Source organism: Amphiura filiformis, chromosome 20, assembly GCF_039555335.1.
Source record: "Amphiura filiformis chromosome 20, Afil_fr2py, whole genome shotgun sequence".
Classification (NCBI taxonomy): domain Eukaryota; kingdom Metazoa; phylum Echinodermata; class Ophiuroidea; order Amphilepidida; family Amphiuridae; genus Amphiura; species Amphiura filiformis.
The window spans coordinates 33805904-33828903 of NC_092647.1; the positions used below are offsets into that span (position 1 = coordinate 33805904).

Below are 23000 nucleotides of genomic sequence, written 5' to 3' on the forward strand. Positions count from 1 at the left end.
AATGTCTTGAGGAAAGTCTGTGAGGACTAACTGTTCACATACTACTGTTTCAACATTATTTCCTTCCCAGCAAACAAAAAATGTTTTACAGAAAACGTTTAGAAGTCTGGTTACATAAAGGATATAAAACGTTTTAATAACATTTAAAAACCATTTTTGAAAACGTAATACAAAACATTCTGATGTTATTAAGTGTTGAAAAATATTTTGGCCAAAATGTCTGCCATTTTTTTTACAATAACATTCTAACCACATTTTAAAAATGTTGCTACAGTGTTTTTTCATATTAGGCCAAGTAAAATAAAAAACATGTTTCACGTCCGGGTTTTTGAAAAAAAAAAAGGAGGAAGGGGCTTTTTATTTATTTTTATCGCAAAATCGGTGTAAATACCCATAATTAGAGCTGTTTTAGCGTATACAATAATGCCTGGAAAAAGGAGGCGGCCTCTTTTTATTTGTTGTTTTGAGAGATAGGCCCCCTCTAAATATTATTATTATATTAACTATCACAAAACCTTATAAAAGTATTTCTTGTATAGTAGCAAGGCTGTACAAAGCATCTCTACTTCCTGGACATATTTTTTTTAATTTTATAACTGAATTTCAAAAAATATAAATAAAATTGAAGAAACCTCAAAAAAGGAAGCGGGAGGGGACGTGAAACCTGTTTATTTTTTTTATTTGGCCTTAAATGTTTTAATGACTTTCATATAACCCGACATTTTTAATGTTATTAAAAATGTTTTGACCAAAACCAAAATCAGGGATGTAAGTAGGCCTGAAGAAAAAAAAACCCTGAATATCTGGAAAAAGCGAGTGAATTTGGGCTAAAAAGCCCCAAAAATTTGAACAAAAAAAAACAAACCTGTAATTCCAGATTAATCCTGAAAAATTACATCCCTGCAAAATGTGTTTATAACATGTTAATAATGTTTGAAACTCCGAAACAAGAAATGCATGAGATTGAGATGAAATGTGCCATTGAAAACCCATAAATGTTACTAAACTAAATGACATAATACTATCTTGAATGTCATTAAGGGATCTAAAATGAGCGTTTATTGCGTTTCGACAGTATTTTTGTGGGACATGAGAGCACCTCAGACCTATCGAATTGCATTCTGAATACTGAAGCATGTCTTTTCGAATATCAAATAATTTTCATTTTTGAAAATCACGATATAATACAAATTTTATGACAAATTATAAAAATGTGATATTTTTCAAATTTTTGATATATAACAGTCCTCGAAGTAAATTGTATAAATCTAATGATATATTCTTAAAGTGTATGTAGCAGGGAGGAAAAGCCGACGGTCAATTGAAAATTTTGAACTTTTATATTGAAGATATGGGTTTTTTTCCCAAAAAGACCTAATTTTTTTTAGTGTTTTTTTAAAAAAATCCATATCTTCAATACGAAAGGTCAAAATTTTCAATTGATCTTCGTCTTTTCATCCCACCTACATACACTTTAAGTATAAATCATCAGATTTATAAAGTTTACTTCAAGTATTGTTAAATATCAAAAATATCAATTTTAATGATTTGCCATAAAATGTGTTAAATTGCTAATTTCAAAAATCAAAATTATTTGATATCAGAATGACATTCTTCGTATTCAGAATGCAATCGATATGTCTGATGTGCTCGAATGTCCCAAAATAAATACTGTCCAAACATTCATACCCCAGCCCTTAAGACCCCACTTGACAAATATATATATCAGTGACAGATAAGAGTGAAGTTTGTAAATGGACCATCTTGAATGTCATTAAGACCCCACTTGACAAATATATATATCAGTGACAGATAAGAGTGAAGTTTGTAAATGGACCGGGAGAGCTGCTTGGGGATAATAGGAGGGGGGGGGGGTCAAATTTCAATTTGATCATAACCTGTCCTGTACCAATCTAGTGAGACCAAAGACCGAAATCACCGTTTCCCAAGTTCACTCAAAGATACATAATAACACACTCTTCTATAATTCAAAACAAGTTAACCATTTTATTTTAAGTACAGTATTGATAGGACAATGGGTTATTTCAGTTGAAATCCAATCCATACACCCCTTATGGAAGACATGACCTTAATCATCCACACTGGGTATATGAGGTTCAAATAGGGTTACCTAAATGGGCAACTCCTATTTGAAATCTACACCCCCTGTGTGGGAGATTTAGGACAAGCCTTCCAAAGGGGGTATGGATTTCAAATGGAATGGCCCAATGCTCTTACATATAAAACAAACAAAATAAAGATGTGTGAGTGGTGCACGCTTATGTGAATATATGTGAGCGTAAGTTGGAACTTTATTGATGCGCTCAACAACAAAAACCAACAATTTTCCGCCTATTTTAAGATGAACAAACTTTAATCTTAAGTCCATCCTCTTACATTTCTTTTTGAGCAATTTTGGAATATGACATCAAGTCACTTTTGACCTACAACATACTTAACATAATAGCTCACTACTCACAGACACTCCAAAATTGCCTGGACAGGGGCCTTATGAAGTGGAAGCAATTTCAAAATCCTTAACCAAAACTACAAAGTTGCATCCCCATTCCACACTTACCACCCCACAGGCACAATTTGGACTTGTTATTTTCCATTAACATTCATTCATGGGACACAAAGAATTGGGTTATTGAGTTGTTCGGAACTCTCGCAAAGTTATCCAAATTCATGCACAGGGTCAATATCATAGATTAATAAACACCAATGTGATACGATCAAGCTAAATGAGTCTGATGTCGATTAAAATCAAAATTCAGTTTTCAATCTCATATGAGCCACTCTCAGAGCTTTATTATTAGACTCATTATGGTTCCTGATATAATATGGCCATTTTAGTGTTGCTCAGAACAATAAAATACAAAGGAAGTTGAATACTATTATTGATTATATCTCAAAATCAATATTCCTGACATCCGACTCATTTTGCTTGATTTGCATCACAAATTGGAAATGTTCCATGCCTGTGGCCTCTAAGCATGCTTGAATTCAGCTGACGCTGGTACAGCATTCGGAATTGGCGACATGGCTCATCTGAGTGTGCACAAAGTGCTCAACTTGTCAGCTCATAGGTGCGAACTCTCTTGTGTGTACGCTCGCACTATTTACACTATTTCTGAGTTCGCTAAAGCACCCTCACTTATCGTCGATCTTGATGGGCAAAAATGCCCATCTTCCACAGTGAGGTAAATGTGCCGAGTTGTCTAAATACATACTGTAAGGTGTAAATACAGTAAGTTCAATCAGAGAATCTAATATGCCTACATGTATAACTTGCAAGTCATACTTTTGCAAGATGACAAGACACTCCACAAAATTTGTTAACTCCTAACATCGCACAAGATTCCATACACTACAGTTTCTTTGGTTCCAAATCAAGATATTTCAGTTTCTTCAATTATACCGTTGTGTTCATGGCATAAAGCTAAATAGCATCCAATTTCTGTAATATTTTGTCAACATAAGGTGACAATACCAATGTTTTTACAGTTGAAAGCCATTTTGGGCTTGGTCACTAGCGCTTGGTGAATCACATGAAGCATAGATAGATATGGACGGATCATAATAAACAGTTTAAACTGTTATTCAGTATTCTGTCACAACGATATGGAAGCGTTGCAATCCAAGTCTCACTGGTGGATGATAGGCATGTAAAACTGCATGGTGACATCTTCTTGGATGAGGTAGAAGTGAAGTACTCGTTCATCTACAATATCTGTGAAAAAAAATTGAGAAAAAAATGTACGTTAGTGAGTTTTTGTATCCATTTGTAAAGAAGAAGAATTTGATAATAATTAAGAAGAAAAGGTTCTTTTTCAGATCCAAAACTGATACTTACTCAGAAATAGCCATTTCTACTAGCATCTAGAAATCAAGAATCCTGATAGGGATTGAAACTTTTTGAGCGAGTATCAGTTTTGGATCTGAAAAGAACCTTTTCTACTTAATTGAACTATATACAATCCTGATGGAATTTGTTTTGAAGAATTTGATACAATTTCTGTTTCAATCAGTAATATTTTATATTTTATAACTTGATCAAAGCAGTTTCAAATTTAAACCCCTGTGTGACCTTTGACCTCAATAACTTGACTTGCTCAAGGGTGCCCGATTCTGAAACTACATATTATCCTCCTCTAATACTTGAAGCAAAACAATACCATTATTATGCAACTTCATGGTCATACTAGGTCTTCAATGATCTCTTCCCTCCACTAATACTTACTGCACACTATTCTCTGGGCATGTAATTGTTGTCCTGCTAGGAAAAGAAGTAGTCTTCTGATGTCTACTTTAGCTCCATACATTGTACTCATATCTCTTCTTTGTGTTTGTGAATCGCCATTATCTGCAAGGACATTATAGACAAATTGTTCACAAACTGCTGATACATTAGACTTCTTCATAGTCCACTTGCCCAACATGCACAGTTGCATGCATTAGCGTATATAAACCATGATTTGTGTACAATTAGGCCTTAAAAAGAAAATTGTTTGATTGGCATAAAAAAAAAATAGGGTGGGTAGGTCAGATTTTTTTTTTACTTTTAAAGCTGTAAATTGCATAATTTGATAAAGGCCTTGGAACTTTTTTTCTTCCTTTTTAAAAATTTAATCTATATTTTTATTTAGTAGCAAAAAAAAATCCTAGGGTCGAGCTTAATTTTAGGGTCAGTCGGGTTAATTTTTTTGAGGCCTTACTATATTTTCCAAATCCTATCTTTTCAGTGACTTTACTCCTTTTGTCGAACCAGTTTTGCAAGCTCCCCAAGTGGACTAACATCTTTGCATTTGAGGTCTCAGAATAGCTAATTTATGTTTATGTTTGAGATTGTACAATGTGATCCATAATCTGAATCACTAAATTAATAGATTTTGATGACCAATCCCAAGACTATAGTGTAAACAACTATCTGTGGAGTCTGCTGCATTTTGAGTAAATTTCTGAGCCAATTTAGTAATATTTGGTGGGGCTGTTTTTCATACAAAGTTTCATTTCATAGAGCACAATTCAGGGTTTGATTTACAAAAAACTGGCAAAGAGTAGATGACTTCATCAGTGCGGCGAGCAGGGCTTTCTACATTTATACGTAGAATAGGTTGTTAGGAGCATCAACTGGGGTAACTCCAGGAATGAGTCACATACATACATGTCTTACACACATGCACAAAGCTCTAAATGTACAGTGTGCTCCGCTAGATTTAACTTATTCATTGGTGGATGTTTAACCTGCTCCTTCTACATACACATTTTACTTTGGTGGTGGTATGCTACAAAGACTATATATTTTTACTTGATGTTGCAGGTGGAACATTGTCGTGGTGGTGTGGGAGTCGTATTCGTATGTACATCAGTGACAAATTTTTGTGTTTGAACTTCTATATTTCAACACATATTTATGTGGTGCACCTGATAAAAGGCAGGATATCCAGTCAACAAGTCAAGTCCTGCTTTTGTCCACCGGCTTTGCGACCACCGGCGAGACAAAAATGAGCTATTGTTGAAATCCATACACCCCTATGGACGACATGACCTTAATCTTTCAAACAGGGAGTGTGAATTTCAAATGGGGTTACCTGAATGGATGAATCAATTTGAAATCTACACTCCGTATGGGAGATTAAAATGAAAGTGGGAATGAAAGTTTTAGATTTGCGCCCGTCACTTTTTCAAATCGCATGCAGCCATTAATCCTTTTTTCATTATTACTTTCAGTAGGTTTGATCACGATATTAAAGTGAATGCATTGAACAGAGGCATCGTTCAGGAGTGCACAGAATCGAAGCTACCAAAGCGGTATACGGATACGATCTAGTACTAGGGAGGCCATAGGTGCCAAATTATTGCGTAGCCGTAAATAAAGCGTTCACATGCAGCTTGTCAATACAGAACTTGGGAAATTTTTGTTTCAGAGCCGTCTTGTGGAAATAATGAATGTTTTTTAAATAATGAAAATTTCATTTTATGTAGTAGGTTTTGAAGCATGCGGGCGGTGGACGCAAATCCCTTTCATTACCATGGCCTATGGTCATGTTTTCCATAGAGGGTGTATAGATTTCAACTGCAATAGCCCAATATTACTTTGCTTACACTTACCTAATTCAGCAACTTCTAAATCTTTAAAATGTGTGGACACAGTGACATGTTCTGTCTCAATTCTCAGCCTCATCTCACCACTATGATTGGCAGAAACTTCCTGTAAAGATCAAAGGGTTCAGTGGTTGAAAACTTGCACTGTGATATATATGTATTAACATTATTGGCATATTTTGATAACTAACAAGAAAACACAGACTCTGTGGAAACATTTGTCATCATCATCATACTATCATATCATATTTATTCACAAATTGTGATGGACCTTAAAGCAATAATGTGCATTTTCCATGAGAACAGATTCTTATTATTTTGTTCCAAACATGTTAGTTTTTACTGTATGAAGTAGGTCCTGTTTTAAATTTGAGCTGAACGAGATAAAACAAAGCATATCGCTATAATGACCACTAATGCGTGAATTAGTTCACCGATCTTTATTGAGTGGAGCTTTATCGCAGGGACGTTTAAATAACATGTGTAACAACTACAGATGAATAATGATATACAGTTTATGTAGAAAAATAATGCACATGATATTTTCAGTCATCGAGCGATGAACATGCCAACATGGTGAATAAAACCAGGATCTCTGGTTTATAATAAAACTCTTAGATTTTACTGTAATTAAATCACTTGAGGCTTAGTCTTTCATGTGGTATTTTTAGCACACAATTGGGCATTACAATTGTGCAAAAAGTAGAAATTAAAAAATAATTGAGGGTGTTGCTGTGGAGCAAATCACATATCATGGCTTTAAAATGCTGAAGCCTGACACATAAGTGTTTACTCAATAAAACAAGCAGTAAACATTTATAAAGGGATATTCAGGGACTTAAAGTCCGCACGAAAATGCATTTAGAAAAAGCCTAGTAGCAAACATGATCTTACCTGATGATGATGAATACAACAATGAATGCTATACAATGGCGGCACCAGGGGGAGGGCATGGCAGAAATCTTGCTACCCTAGTAAAAACCCAAAATTTTGACTTTTGGGTTTTCACTTTTTCCAAAGTTCCACTTTATAGGTAATTTTGCACAAAATTGGTTGACCCCCCCCCCCCCTCCAAAATTCCCTTTGCCCCCTCCCCTAAAAAAATCCTGGTGCTGCCACTGATGCTATGTATTGTAAAAAAATAATCTTGGTGTATACATACCACATAGGTGCCAAGATTCTTCATTCTTTCTACAACTGTTTTCACTGATTTGAGAGGTGGCATATGAATACTGACCTACAAAGAGGAAACAAACTATTTAGGTAAGTCATACATAAGGCAAAAAAAATTAATTGTTTGCTTGTCCATAGATCACTTTTCAGAAGTTGTGTCGGTCGGTCTTGAAAAGTTTTTTTTTCCTTATATGGTTTTTTCTTCAAGTAGGCCTACCAAAATATAATGTGAAGTATGTGTTTGTATGTAAAACACTCACTGACCACATAATTTCCACCTAAGGCAAATTCAAGGTAAAACATACTTTATTTTGACATGTACATGTCTGGCAGACTTAAAATACAGTATATAGTTCAACAATGTTTACTTGTGTAGAAGCTGAGGATGATAATACGAAATATTGGAACCCTCATCAAGTATGACTCGACAGGGTAAACATGCATGAAATGGTATATTACAACATTTCTTTTATATTTTCAGTTTTTCATACGAAAAGTTCATGACTTTTTTGGGAAAATTGTAAAAAAAAAAACCCTTTAAAAAAAAAAAAGTTCTACGGTCGGGACTGCCGAGACGGTTTTTGCCTAATGGGTTTGTGCAAGAAAGTTATATACAAGCAAAGGCTGCCTTTGAAATTACATTTGCAGATTAATCCAAAAACTTTACAAATGTGTATCTCATGCAACAATGAGTTTTGAGATTATTCAGCGGGTGATTAAACTTGATCCTGGAAGCATCTCAAGTCCTACTACCCTCAGAATTGTCACCGTATCAGTTAAACATGCCACAATGTTAAAATGACAAAATAAGGCAGCTATTGCCATTCAATATTTCTGCAGTCATACAACAACATATTTTTTCTTGTTCAAAAAAAACAAGTTGTCTTAATTTCCTTCCTGTCAAACAAAAGGAAACTATTGTTTCATTCAAATGGGCTATTCCAGTTGAAATCAATAACCCCTATGGAAGACATAGCTGTAATCTCCCACACAGGGAGTGTAAAATTTCGAATGGAGTCGCCCATTCAAGTAACCCCATTTGAAATTTGCACCCGCTGTGTGTGGAAAATTAAGTGCATGTCTTCCATAGGGGGTGTATGGATTTCAACTGGAATAGCCTAATGTCATACAGTAGACCTATTACACCAAAACACCAAATTGTATCGTTTTGTTCTTCACTTCAGGCCATTCCTAAAAAATATATTTGCATGGATAACTGATAGTGCTTTTATAATGCCAATAATGTTGATGACATTCAAGTGTGACCCCACATATTTGGAAGGAAAAACTCACATAAATCACATAATAATCATCTGACAGTATTATCATTAATCAAAATGTCATCTTATAAATAAAACTAGAGCGGTTCTCGGGCTTCGCGGTTCTCTGCTTTGGTGGTTTGTTTTGGTACTGAATGGTACATGTGTTTGGGTGATCATGCATTGATGGTGTTTGTGATTGATTGGTTTAGGTTGGGTGATGTATGTTTTGTTTCTGTTCAGAACCTTGTGGGGATTTGGCGAGTCGATGGGTGGGGGTAATTAGTTAAATGTTTGTAAGAAGGGAAAGTGAGAGGTTAGAGAGTTAAAATGAGGTAGACGGTAGAGGTTTGTAAAGGTTGAAGGGAAAACATAGGAGCATGGACACTTGGCCTGGTGAAATAGTTGTTGAATAGAAGTTGAATGTATAATGTTTGTTGATGAATGAGACCGATTTGACGGAATTAATTACACGTCTGTCTGCAGTGGATACTTTGAAGGGAAGTGACGGCCGGGTTGCCAAAAGATTTCAGCCCAATTGCGGGTCAAATAATCGAAAAAGTCGCCTAATTTTCTCTTTACCATTGGTTTCTATGGGACATGAAATGATCGGAAGTCGCGGGAGCCAATGTTGAAAAGTCGCCTAATTTTTTTTCTTAACCATTGGTTTCTATGGGACAGGAAATTGTCAAAAGTCATGGGAAAATCTTCAAAAGTCGCCCAATTGGGCTACCAAATCGCTGGGTTTGGCAATCCTCACTCACTGACGGGCGCATGTGACGCTTTTTTTTGGCGTGGTGTAAACAAAAACATGGAATATAGCATAGGCGTGCGCAACATCATTTAAATTAATTATTATTTACCGATACAACATGTACAAAAACTTGTGTCATAGCGTTACGTAATCGCTATCATCATCATCAATTCGCTCAACACGATGAGTCATTCATCAAGTCAAGTACCAATTTCCTTGATGTGTTTATTATACAGGTTTGGGCAAAATCGATTTTTCTTTTATAATATCCCGTGGACGGCAATGCACAAAACGTACTACGCCATAATATAAATAAGGCTAAATAAAAATAAAATGATGTTTCGGTAACATGCTCTGAAAAAATTGGGACGGAAGGAAGGAAAAAAAATTATTTACACATACTGAAATTTCGACCCAATTTAACACTTGAAGGCTAGCCAATAGAAAAACAGTATGACTCGGGGTCTCAATCGTAAAAGCTCTTCTCATACTACACAAGTGTGTCGTACTGTCCAATATCATTTACCTACTCTCTGTCATTCACTGTTCTTGTCTATATATATAAAAGCTTTTTCTGTTTGTGCAATTATAGAAAACTGCTACATACAATTTGGAAATTTATGCAATACAAAACACTAAACAGATAAAATAATATTTTGAAATGACCATAATTAGGGGTAGAAAAAGTAAGGAGTCCAAACTCCAAATGGACCCTATTATCATAAATCAAAAAAATAGGGGTCCATAACCAAACTTTTGGGATCCAAAAATAGTCAAATATAATATTAACTTGTAAACAGTTAATGACTTGAACGTGAAATCAATAAGTGTAAATCAAACCAATTTTTTAAGTTTACCTGACTTGGGGATCAAATCTCGACAGAGGTTTCTTGCCAATACAACATTTTACTAATTTGACCTCAGATGACCCCTGGTGACCCCCAAATGACCTTACCAAAATATGGCTCTAAATGGTGACTGTATCCACCAAGTTTCATGCCCATATGACAGTTTTACTAATATGACCTCTGGTGACCCCAAATGACCTTCAAAAAATTTGGCTCTAAATGTAGACTGTATTAACCAAGTTTCATGCCCATATGACAGTTTTAACGAATTTGACCTCAGATGACCTCTGGTGACCCCAAATGATCTTCAAAAAATTTGGCTCAAATGTAAACTGTACTTACCAAGTTTCATGTCCATATGGCAGTTTTAACTAATTTGACCTCGGATGACATATGGTGACCCCAAAATGACCTTAAAAAATTTGGCTCTAAATGTTCACTGTATTAACCAAGTTTCATGCCCATATAACAGTTTTAACTAATTTGACCTCAAATGACCTCTGGTGACCCAAAATGACCTTAAAAGAATTGGCTCTAAATGTTGACTGTACTAACCAAGTTTCATGTCCATATGACAGTTTTAACTAATTTGACCTCAGATGACCTCTGGTGACCTCAAAATTACCTTCAACAAATTTGGCTCTAAATGTTGACTGTATTAACCAAGTTTCATGCCCATATGACAGTTTAACCTAATTGACCTCAGATGACCTCTGTTGACCCCTGAAATGACCTTAAAAAATGTGGCTCTAAATGTTGACTGTATTAACCAAGTTTCATGCCCATATGACAGTTTAACCTAATTTGACCTCAGATGACCTCTGTTGACCTCGAAATGACCTTCAAAAAATTTGGCTCTAAATGTTGACTGTATTAACCAAGTTTCATGCCCATATGACAGTTTTAACTAATTTGACCTCAGATGACCTCTGGTGACCCCCCATGACCTTCAAAAAATTTGGCTCTAAATGTTGACTGTACTAACCAATTGTCATGCCCATATGTCAGTTTTTAATAATTTGACCTCAGATGACCTCTGGTGACCCCAAAATGACCTTCCAAAATTTTGGCTCTAAATATTGACTGTACCCACCAAGTATCATGCCAATGTGATGTGACAGTTTTTACTAATTTGACCTTTGGTGACCCCGAAATTACCCTCCACTAAATATTGAATCTACCCTATCAAGTTTCATGCCCATATGATAGTTTTTACTAATTTGACCTCAGATGACCCCTGGATGACCTTGACCCATTAACCAATACAAACTTGTTCTGTCTCGGGTCATGATGAACCCACCCACCAAAAAGTTTGGGTCAAATAATAATTGCCCTTGTAAAACAAACTGGCACATCCCCATACCCCCCATTTAACATGTGCTTAATATCTGTATCATCCAAGTATCCTCATCTTCAATGCAACGTTCACTATTTATCGCTATGGAATTATATTTACATGTTGAAAAAGGTAGGCCTAGGGTTGAGTTTCTTGACGGGATAATATGCAGGCCTGGGCGAGCGGCATGAGAAAATAAATGTTGGTTAATCCTGAAATCTGCCAGGTTAGTTATTTTAATTTTTATTATATCGGTGCTGACAAAATGCACAACTTCCTCAACGTTTATAAATTGAAATGAACAGTCTTTTATTCATACTTGATAGGGGTTTATCGTTGAGTGTCTAGGACAAGATTACACAATTTTTCGGCCTAGGCCTACATCATTTTTAGCATTTTAACTTTTTTATTACTTGCTCTTTTTAATACGAGCTTTATGGGAATTAGTTCGACAACAACACCGATTTAATGAGCGTTAGGCCTTTGTCTTATAGTGTTAGGCCTACTATTACCGTTTTTATCAAATTTGTTGCGGACACAGACAAAATACCCAGCAAACACAAAACGTTTTCGACATCATTCGCAAAAGGTTATAAAAGGTTGTCAGAAAACGTTTAAATGTCGGGTTATATAAAGGGTATATTATTAAGGGTATAAAACATTTTCATAACCTTAAAAAACATTTTTTGATAATCTACTGCTCAGCAAACAAAAATGTTTTACAGAAAACGTTTAAATGTCGGGTTATATATTTTTATATAAAGGGTATAAAAACGTTTTAATAACATTCCAAAAACATTCTTGAAAACTTGATACAAAACATTCTAAACAGAATGCTATTTTGGGGTTAAAAAAATATTTGCGAAAAAATGTTTGCCCAAAATATTTTCAATAACGTGTTAAAAACGTTTTCATGACCTTTATATAACCCGACATTTAAATGTTATTAAAAGGTTTTGAAAAAAACATTTTAAGAACATTTCTGTGTTTGCTGGGTTCAAACATTTTAACATAATGTTATTTAAGTATTGACACAATATTTGGCAAAAATGTTTGTAAAAATAGTTTACAATAACATTTTTGAAAACATTGAAAAATATTGTTGTAGGCCCTATTGTGTTTTTCATACAAAACGTTTTAAAACGTTATCATGACCTTTATATAACCCGACATTTTAATGTTATTAAAACGTTTTTAGCTAAACCAAAAGCCAAAATATAACTTATTTAAAACGTTTTTAAAACGTTTTTGTGTTTGCTGGGTAGTTCAATAGTTTTTCAATAGTTGTAGGCCTACTTAATATTACGAGTCCTGCTGCACGCTGTTTTCATAAATAAAACAGTTGTGCATAGGCCTAGGCCTATATCGCGATAAATATTATCTATCAATTCAACTGTATTTCTTTAATCATTGAATGGCAGAAAGTCTGGGGAAAATAAAATAATGTGATTTCCAACAACTTCATATCAGAATTTCGACACGGACGACTCTTGAAAAATTTTATTTTTTCCAAAAGTGGCATAAATTATTTCATGTCAGAATTTCGACACGGACGACTTTTTTTCCAAAAGTGGCATAAATTATTTTTTTTGCGGCACCAAAAAAGAGGGCGGGCGGGTTACCGGAAACCGAATTTTATTTTTAGTAGGCCTAACAAGATGAGTCATACATCATAGTTTATTGGTATCACATTGATACAACCTGATTGGTCCCCATATTTTACTGCTAGAAAGCCGATTGGTCAAAAAGCCACTTGAACATTTGCCCACACATTGATCAGCCACTTTGACCTTTTTATCACGACTTGATCACGCGCCACGATTAGTGACAAGTAGGTTTATTACTAGTAGGGATTTTACGATTTCAATATTACATTCGCATGGACGGTCATTTTTTTTGCGGGGTCGCTAGGATTCTAGCGAGTAGATTTCTTGCAATATTTGGCTTATTTACCATCCAATTTATATCCTACAATGTACCTGTATATCATTAGCATATAAAGCGCCCAACAAAAAATAGTTTTTGAGGTTTCTGATCGTCACGCTGAAACACTTTTAAGGACACAATTTCCTCCGCTTTTCCCAGCCATTTTGTTTACTCGTTGTTAACGACGTAACTGATTAGTCTCGACCCCAGAGTGCAACGTGGCTGTATCGCGAACATGACTTGAAGACAGAAACCGGCTGTAAAAGAGGTGGGTCATCTCGCGAGATCTTGTGACTTACATTGTTTCATCTCGTAAGGTCGATGGCTCAAAAATTATTTTTGAAGTATCACAAATTCCAAGTGTAAGGTACTTGGATACATTAAACAGGATAATTATGATTTAGAAATCAGATATGTGAGTACCAATTTTATATAAATTGACTCAATTGCAAAAAAAATGTTGCTACGTTTGTATAGATCCCAATGACACACACAGTGGCATAAGCCAGTCTCTGTGTACAAACGGCGTACACGAGACTGGCAAGTCTATACCACATCGTTACGACTCTAAAAGCGACCGAGTCAATGGGGAATATACTATCATGACTATTGGGCAACTTCCACTTGATTGGCCCTCAGCCAGTCTGAGATAGAAGTATAGATTCGTAACTAATGGCAACGCTAGGCAAAACCGGCTATGCACGACTATGTGCACGACTATATGGACCAACCTCTGGTTGGATCGCACGGAATACAGAGTTGCCAATGCAGATTAATAAGGTATAATATTGGGTGACTTTGTGAACGTCCAACTAAATTAGTACAATTCTGAATACTTCGTTATTCTTTTTGTAGATGTCGACTACCATTCAAATTTAATAGGTTTCATCATTAGCACACACTTGACATATCCTGAAAGTGTCACTGAAAAAAATACTTCGTTTGTCTGCTTTTTTGTATACAAGAAACACATGAGACATCTGTTTGTGTGGACTTTGTGCAAGGAGCCCAAATCCCCACAATAAGTGTGCATGAAATCAGCAGTAAAACTGATAGATACTTACATCAAAGTCTGGAACAGATGGCTCTTTGTATTCGTTCCACAGCTTTCTACCAATGACATTCACTGGTAGATCATGAACCACATTCCTACTTTGACCTGTCTTGGATGCCTGTTTAAAAATATATAAGACATAATTGTATTAATATAATTGTATAATAATAATTGTATTAAGTAACCATATGCATTTTAAAATGATGTAACTAGTAATAATTTGCTGGTTAAAATCTAATTGATTTATTTAAGTAAGTACTATCAGTTTTGTGACAGCATTGCCTGTGAGTTTTGGTTGCTGCTGTCTAATATTATAAGATACACATGGGTATAGGCCTGTAGGCAATGAACCTTGGTTATGTGGAAAGATATATCAATACTTCACTTTAGACTTTCAATATGCAAGATATACCATAGACATTGATTCAAGAACAACTGCATACTTACAGGCATAAGATGGCAAATTTATTGGAAACACTGATACATGAATGGATAGTTATAAATGTAATGAGTTTACAGTAATGATTTCATCTATGTTGTTGGCCAAATTTAGCTTTGAAATGAAAGACACTGAAAATGTAATAAAAATCCATTAAAATTATGAACTAAAAACTAAAAACACAAAAATCTAAAAAAAAGGGTTGACCTTGATTTTGGCTAATTTTGGGTCGGTCGGTCGGTGGAGAGCAAGCAAACAATTTTTTTTGGCCTAATGTTGCTGTAGGGGCAGCGTTCGATTTACCTGGTGTAGCAGAGCAAAATGCTCCCCTGTTTGGACAACCTGCTAAACAAATTGCAGTTTGTCTAGCTATTTTTTACAATGTAAACCTATGCTAATATTGTAAGAACACAGTGATCGAATTCGACGGTATCGCATCGCAAAATGCGATGCAATTTCCATCAACTGCTATGCACTTTTCCAAAATGCATAGCTAAAAGTGCTATACTGCTATGCAAACATGTGTTTTGCATAGCACAAACTGCCATGCAAAAAAATTGACTGAATTTGAACCCTGTAAGAACATCACCCAAATAATGTTTTCGCTAAAAATTGCAATGCACATATTTCAAAGTACATCAAACCCTATGCAGGGGGATCGTACGTAGTACACACGTATCTATTACTATATAACATGGCTCAGATACAAGGATAAGCCAATCAGATTGCAAAGATTATAATTGTTGTTTTATTATAGCAAGTTAAGAAATTTGGGCTATTCCAGTTAAAATCCACACTCCCCTGTGGAAGATTTTGGAAATATCTTCCACAGGGGGAGTATGTTTTTCAAATGTAATTGGTATGGGTTAATCATTTTGAAACCCATACTCCCCCTGTATTATAGCTGCACCTATATCTTTCACAGCTGGCGTGAGTATTTCAAATGGAAGTTATCCAATTGTCTATTCTATTCAAAACTCATACTCCCTCTGTGGATGACTTTGGCTAAATCTTGCACAGGGGTAGTGTGGATTTCAACTGGAATAACCCAATGACCAATATTTACTTACTAATTCAATTTCAAATGTAAGACAAGGACTGAATTTCTTTGTAAGTTTAATCTTGACAGACTTAGCAGCGTGAGCAGTCTTCATTGACCTGACGATGTCATCTGGAGTGACCTCAAGGTAGATCTCATTGGCATCTTCTCCCACACCGTCCATGCGGTACTCATCAAAAAAGTTGCTCTGTAAATTGGAATTATTGATAATTATACTATAAGTACGGTATAACAAAATTTATCAGGGCATTACTTTTTCACATATTGTAATCTATTTACTTACGGAAATTATTTGATTCTTGAAAATTATCCACTGTTTAAAACTTTCACTGACAAGAATCAACCTCAGGGAAAAAAGTTCATTTTGGCATTTGCAAGGGTAGCCAGGCAATGGGCTATCCCATTTAAAATCCACACTAGCTGACACTACCCCTGTGGAAGATTTTGGAAATATCTTCCATGTAGGGAGTATGAATTTCAAACGGAATGAACACATTAGGCAGCTCCATTTGAATGTCACTCTGAGAAAGATTTTACCTGAATCTTCCACTGAGGGAGGGTGTGTTTCAAACGGAGCTGCCAATGTGTTTATTCCATTCTCCAGTGGAAGATATTTCCAAAATCTTCAACAGGGGTAGTGTGGATTTTAAATGGAATAGCCCAATTCTGCTAAGGGCTGCTAGGGCACCAAGGCAATCACATGCTAAAGAATGCATCCAAAGTTACACATTTTGAGCGGCACCAAGGCAAAGGCATGGGGCATCCTTTGGTGCCTCCGGTTATTTTTTCCCTGCAACCTTGATTCGCCAATCTTTTTAAAAGAACCTTTACAAGAATCATTACAGTAACACAATGTTCATTTTCAAAAACAATATTTAAAGTTCATCAAATGTTCAACAAAATAAAATATGTATAATTGTGGGTCTAAACATCAAGAGGCTTTTATGAAATAAAAAAACCCTGTATTTGATAAATGCTAAATTGCATAATACTTCTTTTCAACCTGTAGAAGTTCTGCAAGCTTGCATAGGGAGTTGAAATTTCAATTTCTTTCATATATTGGGCTATTCCATTTAAAATCCACACTACCCCAGTGGAAGATTTTGGAAATATCTTCCCCATTGGCAGGGCTGTCAACTCTCACGCATTGGCCGTGAGTCTCACGCATTGGGTCACTTTGTCACGGTCTCACGCCAAGGTAGTATAATCTCACGCCTTGGTAGTAAATCTCACGCAAAAAGCTGGAAAATGAGTAAAATCTCACGCATCATCCAAATAATTTGTTGTCCCTACCCCCCCGCTTTTCAGATTCTCGAGGGCGGTGGCTCAAATAATCACAGGTCAAAATGAACATTGTTGTCGGAAAATCCTGGTATGCCTCTGTCTCACGCCAAGCAATTCCAGAAAGTTGACAGCCCTGCATTGGGAGTACGAACTTCAAACGAAATTAGTAATACAGATTAGTAGCTCCATTTGAAACTCACTTTCCCTCAGGGAAAGATTCGCATTGAATTTTTCTCAGAGGGTGTATGAAATTCAAATGGAGCTGCCTAATGCGCTCATTCAATTTGAAATTCATATTCCCCATGTGGAAGATATATCCAAAATCTTCCACAGGGGTAGTGTGGATTTTAAATGGAATAGCCCATTGCTTTTCCTTACCGCATTCATCTCACACCATATTCCTCCTTTAGCAACTTTGTCATTGAGAATGAAGAAGAGTTTGGTCTCTGTTAGACGGAGCACACACAGCTGTGTCATCTTGGCAATTATGCTCACAACCTCTGCATGGGGGATAACATTACAATGAAATAAACATTATCATACCAGTGACTGGGAGAACTTGACATTATCAATTATGAACATGGACTTTCAAAAAGCAAGGCTAAACACATATGAGCATGAGACTGAAAATGCACCCTAAACAAATATGCCAAACTGCCATTTCTATACCCTAGACTAGAGTCCGAAGTTTACTGTTTTCTAAAATCCATTTTCCGTGTTGTAATCCGTGTTGTAAAATTTGTAAATCCATGTTTTGGTAATAAAGCTTAAAATGTATAAACAATGATAATGAATGATATTCATGTCACAATAAAGTGTTCAATATCGCGATCAATATGCTATGATTGGAATATTCTCACGATAATAGGCGGACTGTTACGATATTTGGATGGATAGAGGGTTCCTGCCTTGGTAATATATACCTTTATTTCGGTATTATTAAACAGTATTTTTATCATAAAAATTGACACACACACAACTGAAGATTGTTTTTAACATTTTATTTCTCTTATCATTTAACAATTTTGTTACGTCATACAAAAATGTCATTTTCTGTGTTGTACCTCCGATTCCGTGATTTTTTTCCATTTTCCGTAAAAGACTCTACCCTAGACAAGTACTGTATTGGCATCATCTTACTTCCTAAAGTCATTTATCAATTTTCTCCATTCTAGACCCTGCATTACACCAGGGATTTGAGACACAATGTATCCACCATTATGACATTGGAAAAAAAACTCACAAGGTCAGAAAGTTGATTGGATTATTAATCTATATTTGGTCATATAAAGTTACCAATTTCAGTTAAGCCTTGCCTTAAACAGGATTGCTCAACTAGACAAATAGACATGATATTAAATTTGCTTGAAGCAAGGCCGCCAACTTGAAGGTTGCGCGAGAAGTCCGTCTAGCCAAGAATTTGCTCACCGATAATGGGTGATAGCTTCACATTCTAGGCTAGAGACCATTACATCCGGGGGCACTGTAGTGGTGAAGGGGGTATCAGGCACGTCCGTAAATTCATGTAAAAAGGGTATTTTTTTCAGACTAGGGCACGTTACATGCGTAACATGAATAGGGTATCAAATTCAGGTAAAATCATTGGTGTAAAAGGGTATGTTTTTTGAGCTCTAATGGTGGTTTGCAATCGCCATGGTCGTCATTTGCGTTGGACTTGCAGTTCAAAATTCTCTTGGAAATGTGAAGAATTGGGTACAATGTACATCCCAATCCCAAAAAATAAATTCTACAATATTTCAATGAAAGGGTTGGACCTGTGATCCAAAAAGGGTAAATTATTGGCACAAAGAAAATATTGGACATACTGCATGACCTGTGTGAGGTAAGCTTGAACATGTTTCTTGAACCAGTCTCTGACTATGCAGATCCGCCGGCATATTTTGTACTACCACACACTGTGCTCATTGCGTAACACACTTTACGATCGTTGCAAGGATGGATATCATCTCAATCTATTCCATCCTGTGTTTTTTTCTTGTGTGCGATTCTTTTGGACGGGTTCATATTTTTATACCCCGGTTTTACGCCCAACGTGACACCAACCCGGGAAACCAGGCAGGAGGCACGCGCGCATACAAACGATTCACCCGCGGCGATTCACAGAGTTTGGATAAGGTGCTCTATTTGGGAGTATTTACGATCAACACCGGCGTATAGGATCAATCCTTCTGTTGTTCAGAAACTTAAAACGTACGCTTCACTGTGCAGTTGAATGTTAGATTTTATAAAAGCTGCAGGTGTGAAAAAGCTCCTGAAGGCAGCAGCATGTGTTTCAGTGTGTTTACTTGTTTAGGGGTAATAATTGCATCAATTACTTGTTTAGGGTTGGGGAAAAGACAACTACTTGTTTAGGGTAGCAAATCGTGCTACTTATACTTGTTTAGGGGTGCAAATTTCAGTCTCAGAAATACTTGTTTAGGGTGCTTTTTGAGAGTACACGGACGCGCCTTTTACGGTATTAATTAATGTGACCCCCATACTCGCCAGTAAAGTACGTCTAACCTGATTGGTTTACAAAACTAGTTTGATAATTTGATAATTGCTAAGCCAGTCAGTGTGCTCGATGCTTAACAACCTCGTAGAGATTTTAGAGAGGCGAATTCATGTGGTGATCCAGCGATCGAGTATAAATTCAGCTTGACAATTGCTCTCGCAGGTGCAATAACAATATACATGGACACAATCACTGACATTTACACAATGAAATAATGATTAATGAATTATTTATGACATGCATGCATGCGCTTATTTGGGGGGTTTTAGCCAGCCCCGGGTCAAAGCAGGGCGGCAAAATCGAGAAGGGCGGCGGGGACGAAGAAGGCGGCAAAAAGAATTAGTAAAGAAAAAAGTGCGTAAAATGTGAAAAAATTGTACTGTAGATGAAAATGTGTTGTTTTGGGGGCGGTAGCGCCTATAAATCCTTAATAAATCAATAGTCGGAAAATTCATAGACTTCCGACATGTTGGTACACTCAATGGTAGTATCGATACACAAATGATATGGCACACATGCTTATATTATCCCAAATTACTGTCTCTCAATTCCAAGCTGAGTCATCATGTCACCTCAAACCCCTCCAGAAGATCCCCTGAAACACATTGAAATCGCTGAACTTCAATCAAAACAAGCAAATATAGAAGCAATGTCTGGGATCATTGCGGTTTCCTGGAAGAGGGTGGAGTCGTAAATAAAACGGTAACTGTGTGTAAATTGTATCTGGAAAATTTGTTGAATAATATTTTGCTTGGATCTTTATTGGCTCAAAAAAACTGTATCGATAACAGGCCTATCTTTTACACTAGGCCTACCATTCATCACCATTGGCCGTCATGGATGCATGAATAAGCGCATTGAGTGCTAAATTTAGAAGCTTTATAAAAACAATATTTTTCACTTGTTTGTCGACAAAGATTCGATGTCGGATTCCAAGTTTTGGCGACATGTCGCCAAAGAAAAATGAAACGATAACAAGCCTAGTGTAGAAACGATAGTTGTACAATTGTACAAAATATACATTTTGTTATAGGCCTAAAATGTTTACAAAAATATATTGGTCCACACGTTGTGCATGTATTCAGTTGTTCGACGTATAGTTCAGACGCAGCCCATCACGACAGGCGATTGCATCAAAAAAGTTGCTAAAAAATGTCACTTAAGCAAAATTTTAGACTGTCCAAAATAGGCAAATCTTGTTCAAATAAAGTAAGATAGGCCTACAGTTGACTCATTGAAATAACTTTCATCCAAATTTCAACATTAAAGGAAGATTTCGTGATCCTAGCATCCTCTTTTTATGACATTTTTCAGTAGATATTCACGAAAAAAGCTTATTTCCAAAATTTCAGTTGATTCCGATTTTGCGTTTGCGAATTATGCATGATTATGTGTATTACACTGCTCCATAGACAATGTGTTGTAATTTCGTTCTGGTGCACCAGAACGAAATTCAAATTTAGCGATATTTTTGCTAAACGAATTAATCTGCATGGATCGGCTGGATCACGAAGTGCCCCTTAACACAGAATCAATAACCTCCAGTGAAAAAACTTGCACCGCTGTCCGACCTAGTCACGATTATCGCACTTTCAGTTTCCCACGCGTTTGAACGGGAATTGGATTGCGTACTGTTTCGATGTCTAGTGAGCAAATTTTTTCAATATTTTGAGAAAATGATGTCAAATTTTCTATTCTGTATTGTTTGGTAATAATGTCTTTTGCCAATAGTATGTTTAAAGTTGTAATTTTGTGTTTTTGATCGCAAAGATCGGATATTTTCGTCTCGATTCAATTCTGAACCCTTCGCAAGGGTGCCGATTTCGCAGAACTTTGACGATAATTTTGCCTTTTGGACACTAAAATGCTTTCGATCCTTAATTTTGTTTCAACCAAGTCTTAAATTAGCAAGCACAATACGGTTGGTACCACTTTTATATACATTGATGAAATTTTAAAGATTTTTTTCAAGTTTCTAACCGGTATAAATCGTTAAGTGTGTATTTCCCATTGACATCCAAAATGGCGTAAGCCAGTCCTCAATATACATAGGTACGGCGTATATAGGACTGGCAAGCGAGTCTAGTCCGACCGAAAAACGATAGCAAAGCACTATAGCATCGAATGCGTAACTATCGTGTGCAAATTCGAATCTAGAGTTCTCGAGTAACTTGAACTTAAGCAGCGTTATATAACTTCTTCCAAAATTAGTGTCATTCAACTCGGTAAACAAAGGCGGTAGACGAAGCACATTCTCCCACTGTTCTCACTGACTATAAAGAGGGATTATTATTATGACTCAATCACCCTATCGAATTGTAATAACATACATTGTAGACTTTATACTACAGTGACACTGCCGTCCTGCTGCTGTTGCTTCACACATGCGTGTATTTATAATTATTTTATATTATTTTAACAATACTTTATTAAAACATTTTATCAAATTTGATTGAGTCTCAAGTTATTTTAATAAAAGTTATTAAAAGTCCGTTTGTTTATTTATTTATTTTTATTTGGTGTTTTTTCTTGGCTTTCTTTCTTTATTTCTTTTAATAAAAGTTATTAAAAGTCCGTTTGTTTGTTTTTTTATTTATTTTTATTTTTATTTGTTTTTTCTTGGCTTTCTTTCTTTCTTTTAATAAAAGTTATTAAGAGTCCGTTTGTTTATTTATTTATTTTCATTTGGTGTTTTTTCTTGGCTTTCTTTCTTTCTTTCTTTTAATAAAATTTATTAAAAGTCCGTTTGTTTATTTATTTATTTATTTTTATTTGGGTTTTTTTCTTGGCTTTCTTTCTTTACTCATGATCATGTGTGGACACACGCTTAGCACATGCTACCGCCTGGCCCTTGTCTCGGTAAGCTTAAGCCGGTAACTCGGGAGAAAAATGTTATAATGTTTAACCAAACTTACTGGTAAATTGTTCAATACAAGTAAAATCTACTGCCTTTGCTCGGAAACGCATTGTGGCAATCTTAGGTGAAAGAAACACAAAACAAACGAGCACTGTTTCAATTTTTCTGAAGCAGCCGAAATCAAGAATGGCGGTCGGTAATATTTTGACCTTTTACCTGTGACCTCAGTTAGGTCATTTGAGTGAAAAAGCCTTTGCGCTGTATTTACGATGTTATTTTACAAAAAAAACTGTTTTATATAATTAATTGTATTATTTTAAATACTACTAATAAGTTTCATTAAAGATTTTTTTTAATTAATGACTTTTTGTACTGATTTTACATACT

At 35.7% G+C, this 23000-nt stretch overlaps 1 protein-coding gene across 1 annotated transcript; it reads right to left on the reverse strand.

Annotated features, from left to right (window-relative positions):
* Positions 1-1950: 1950 nt before the first annotated feature.
* LOC140142669 (checkpoint protein HUS1-like) lies at positions 1951-22804 on the reverse strand. The gene is made up of 8 exons (XM_072164667.1): positions 22672-22804; positions 17620-17741; positions 15968-16144; positions 14469-14576; positions 7271-7345; positions 6115-6214; positions 4244-4366; positions 1951-3733 (listed from the first exon to the last, which is right to left on the reverse strand). The coding sequence occupies exons 1-8, from the start codon at positions 22721-22723 to the stop codon at positions 3648-3650; spliced, it is 843 nt and encodes a 280-aa protein (XP_072020768.1). The 5' UTR covers positions 22724-22804; the 3' UTR covers positions 1951-3647.
* Between the last annotated feature and the right edge of the window lie 196 nt (positions 22805-23000).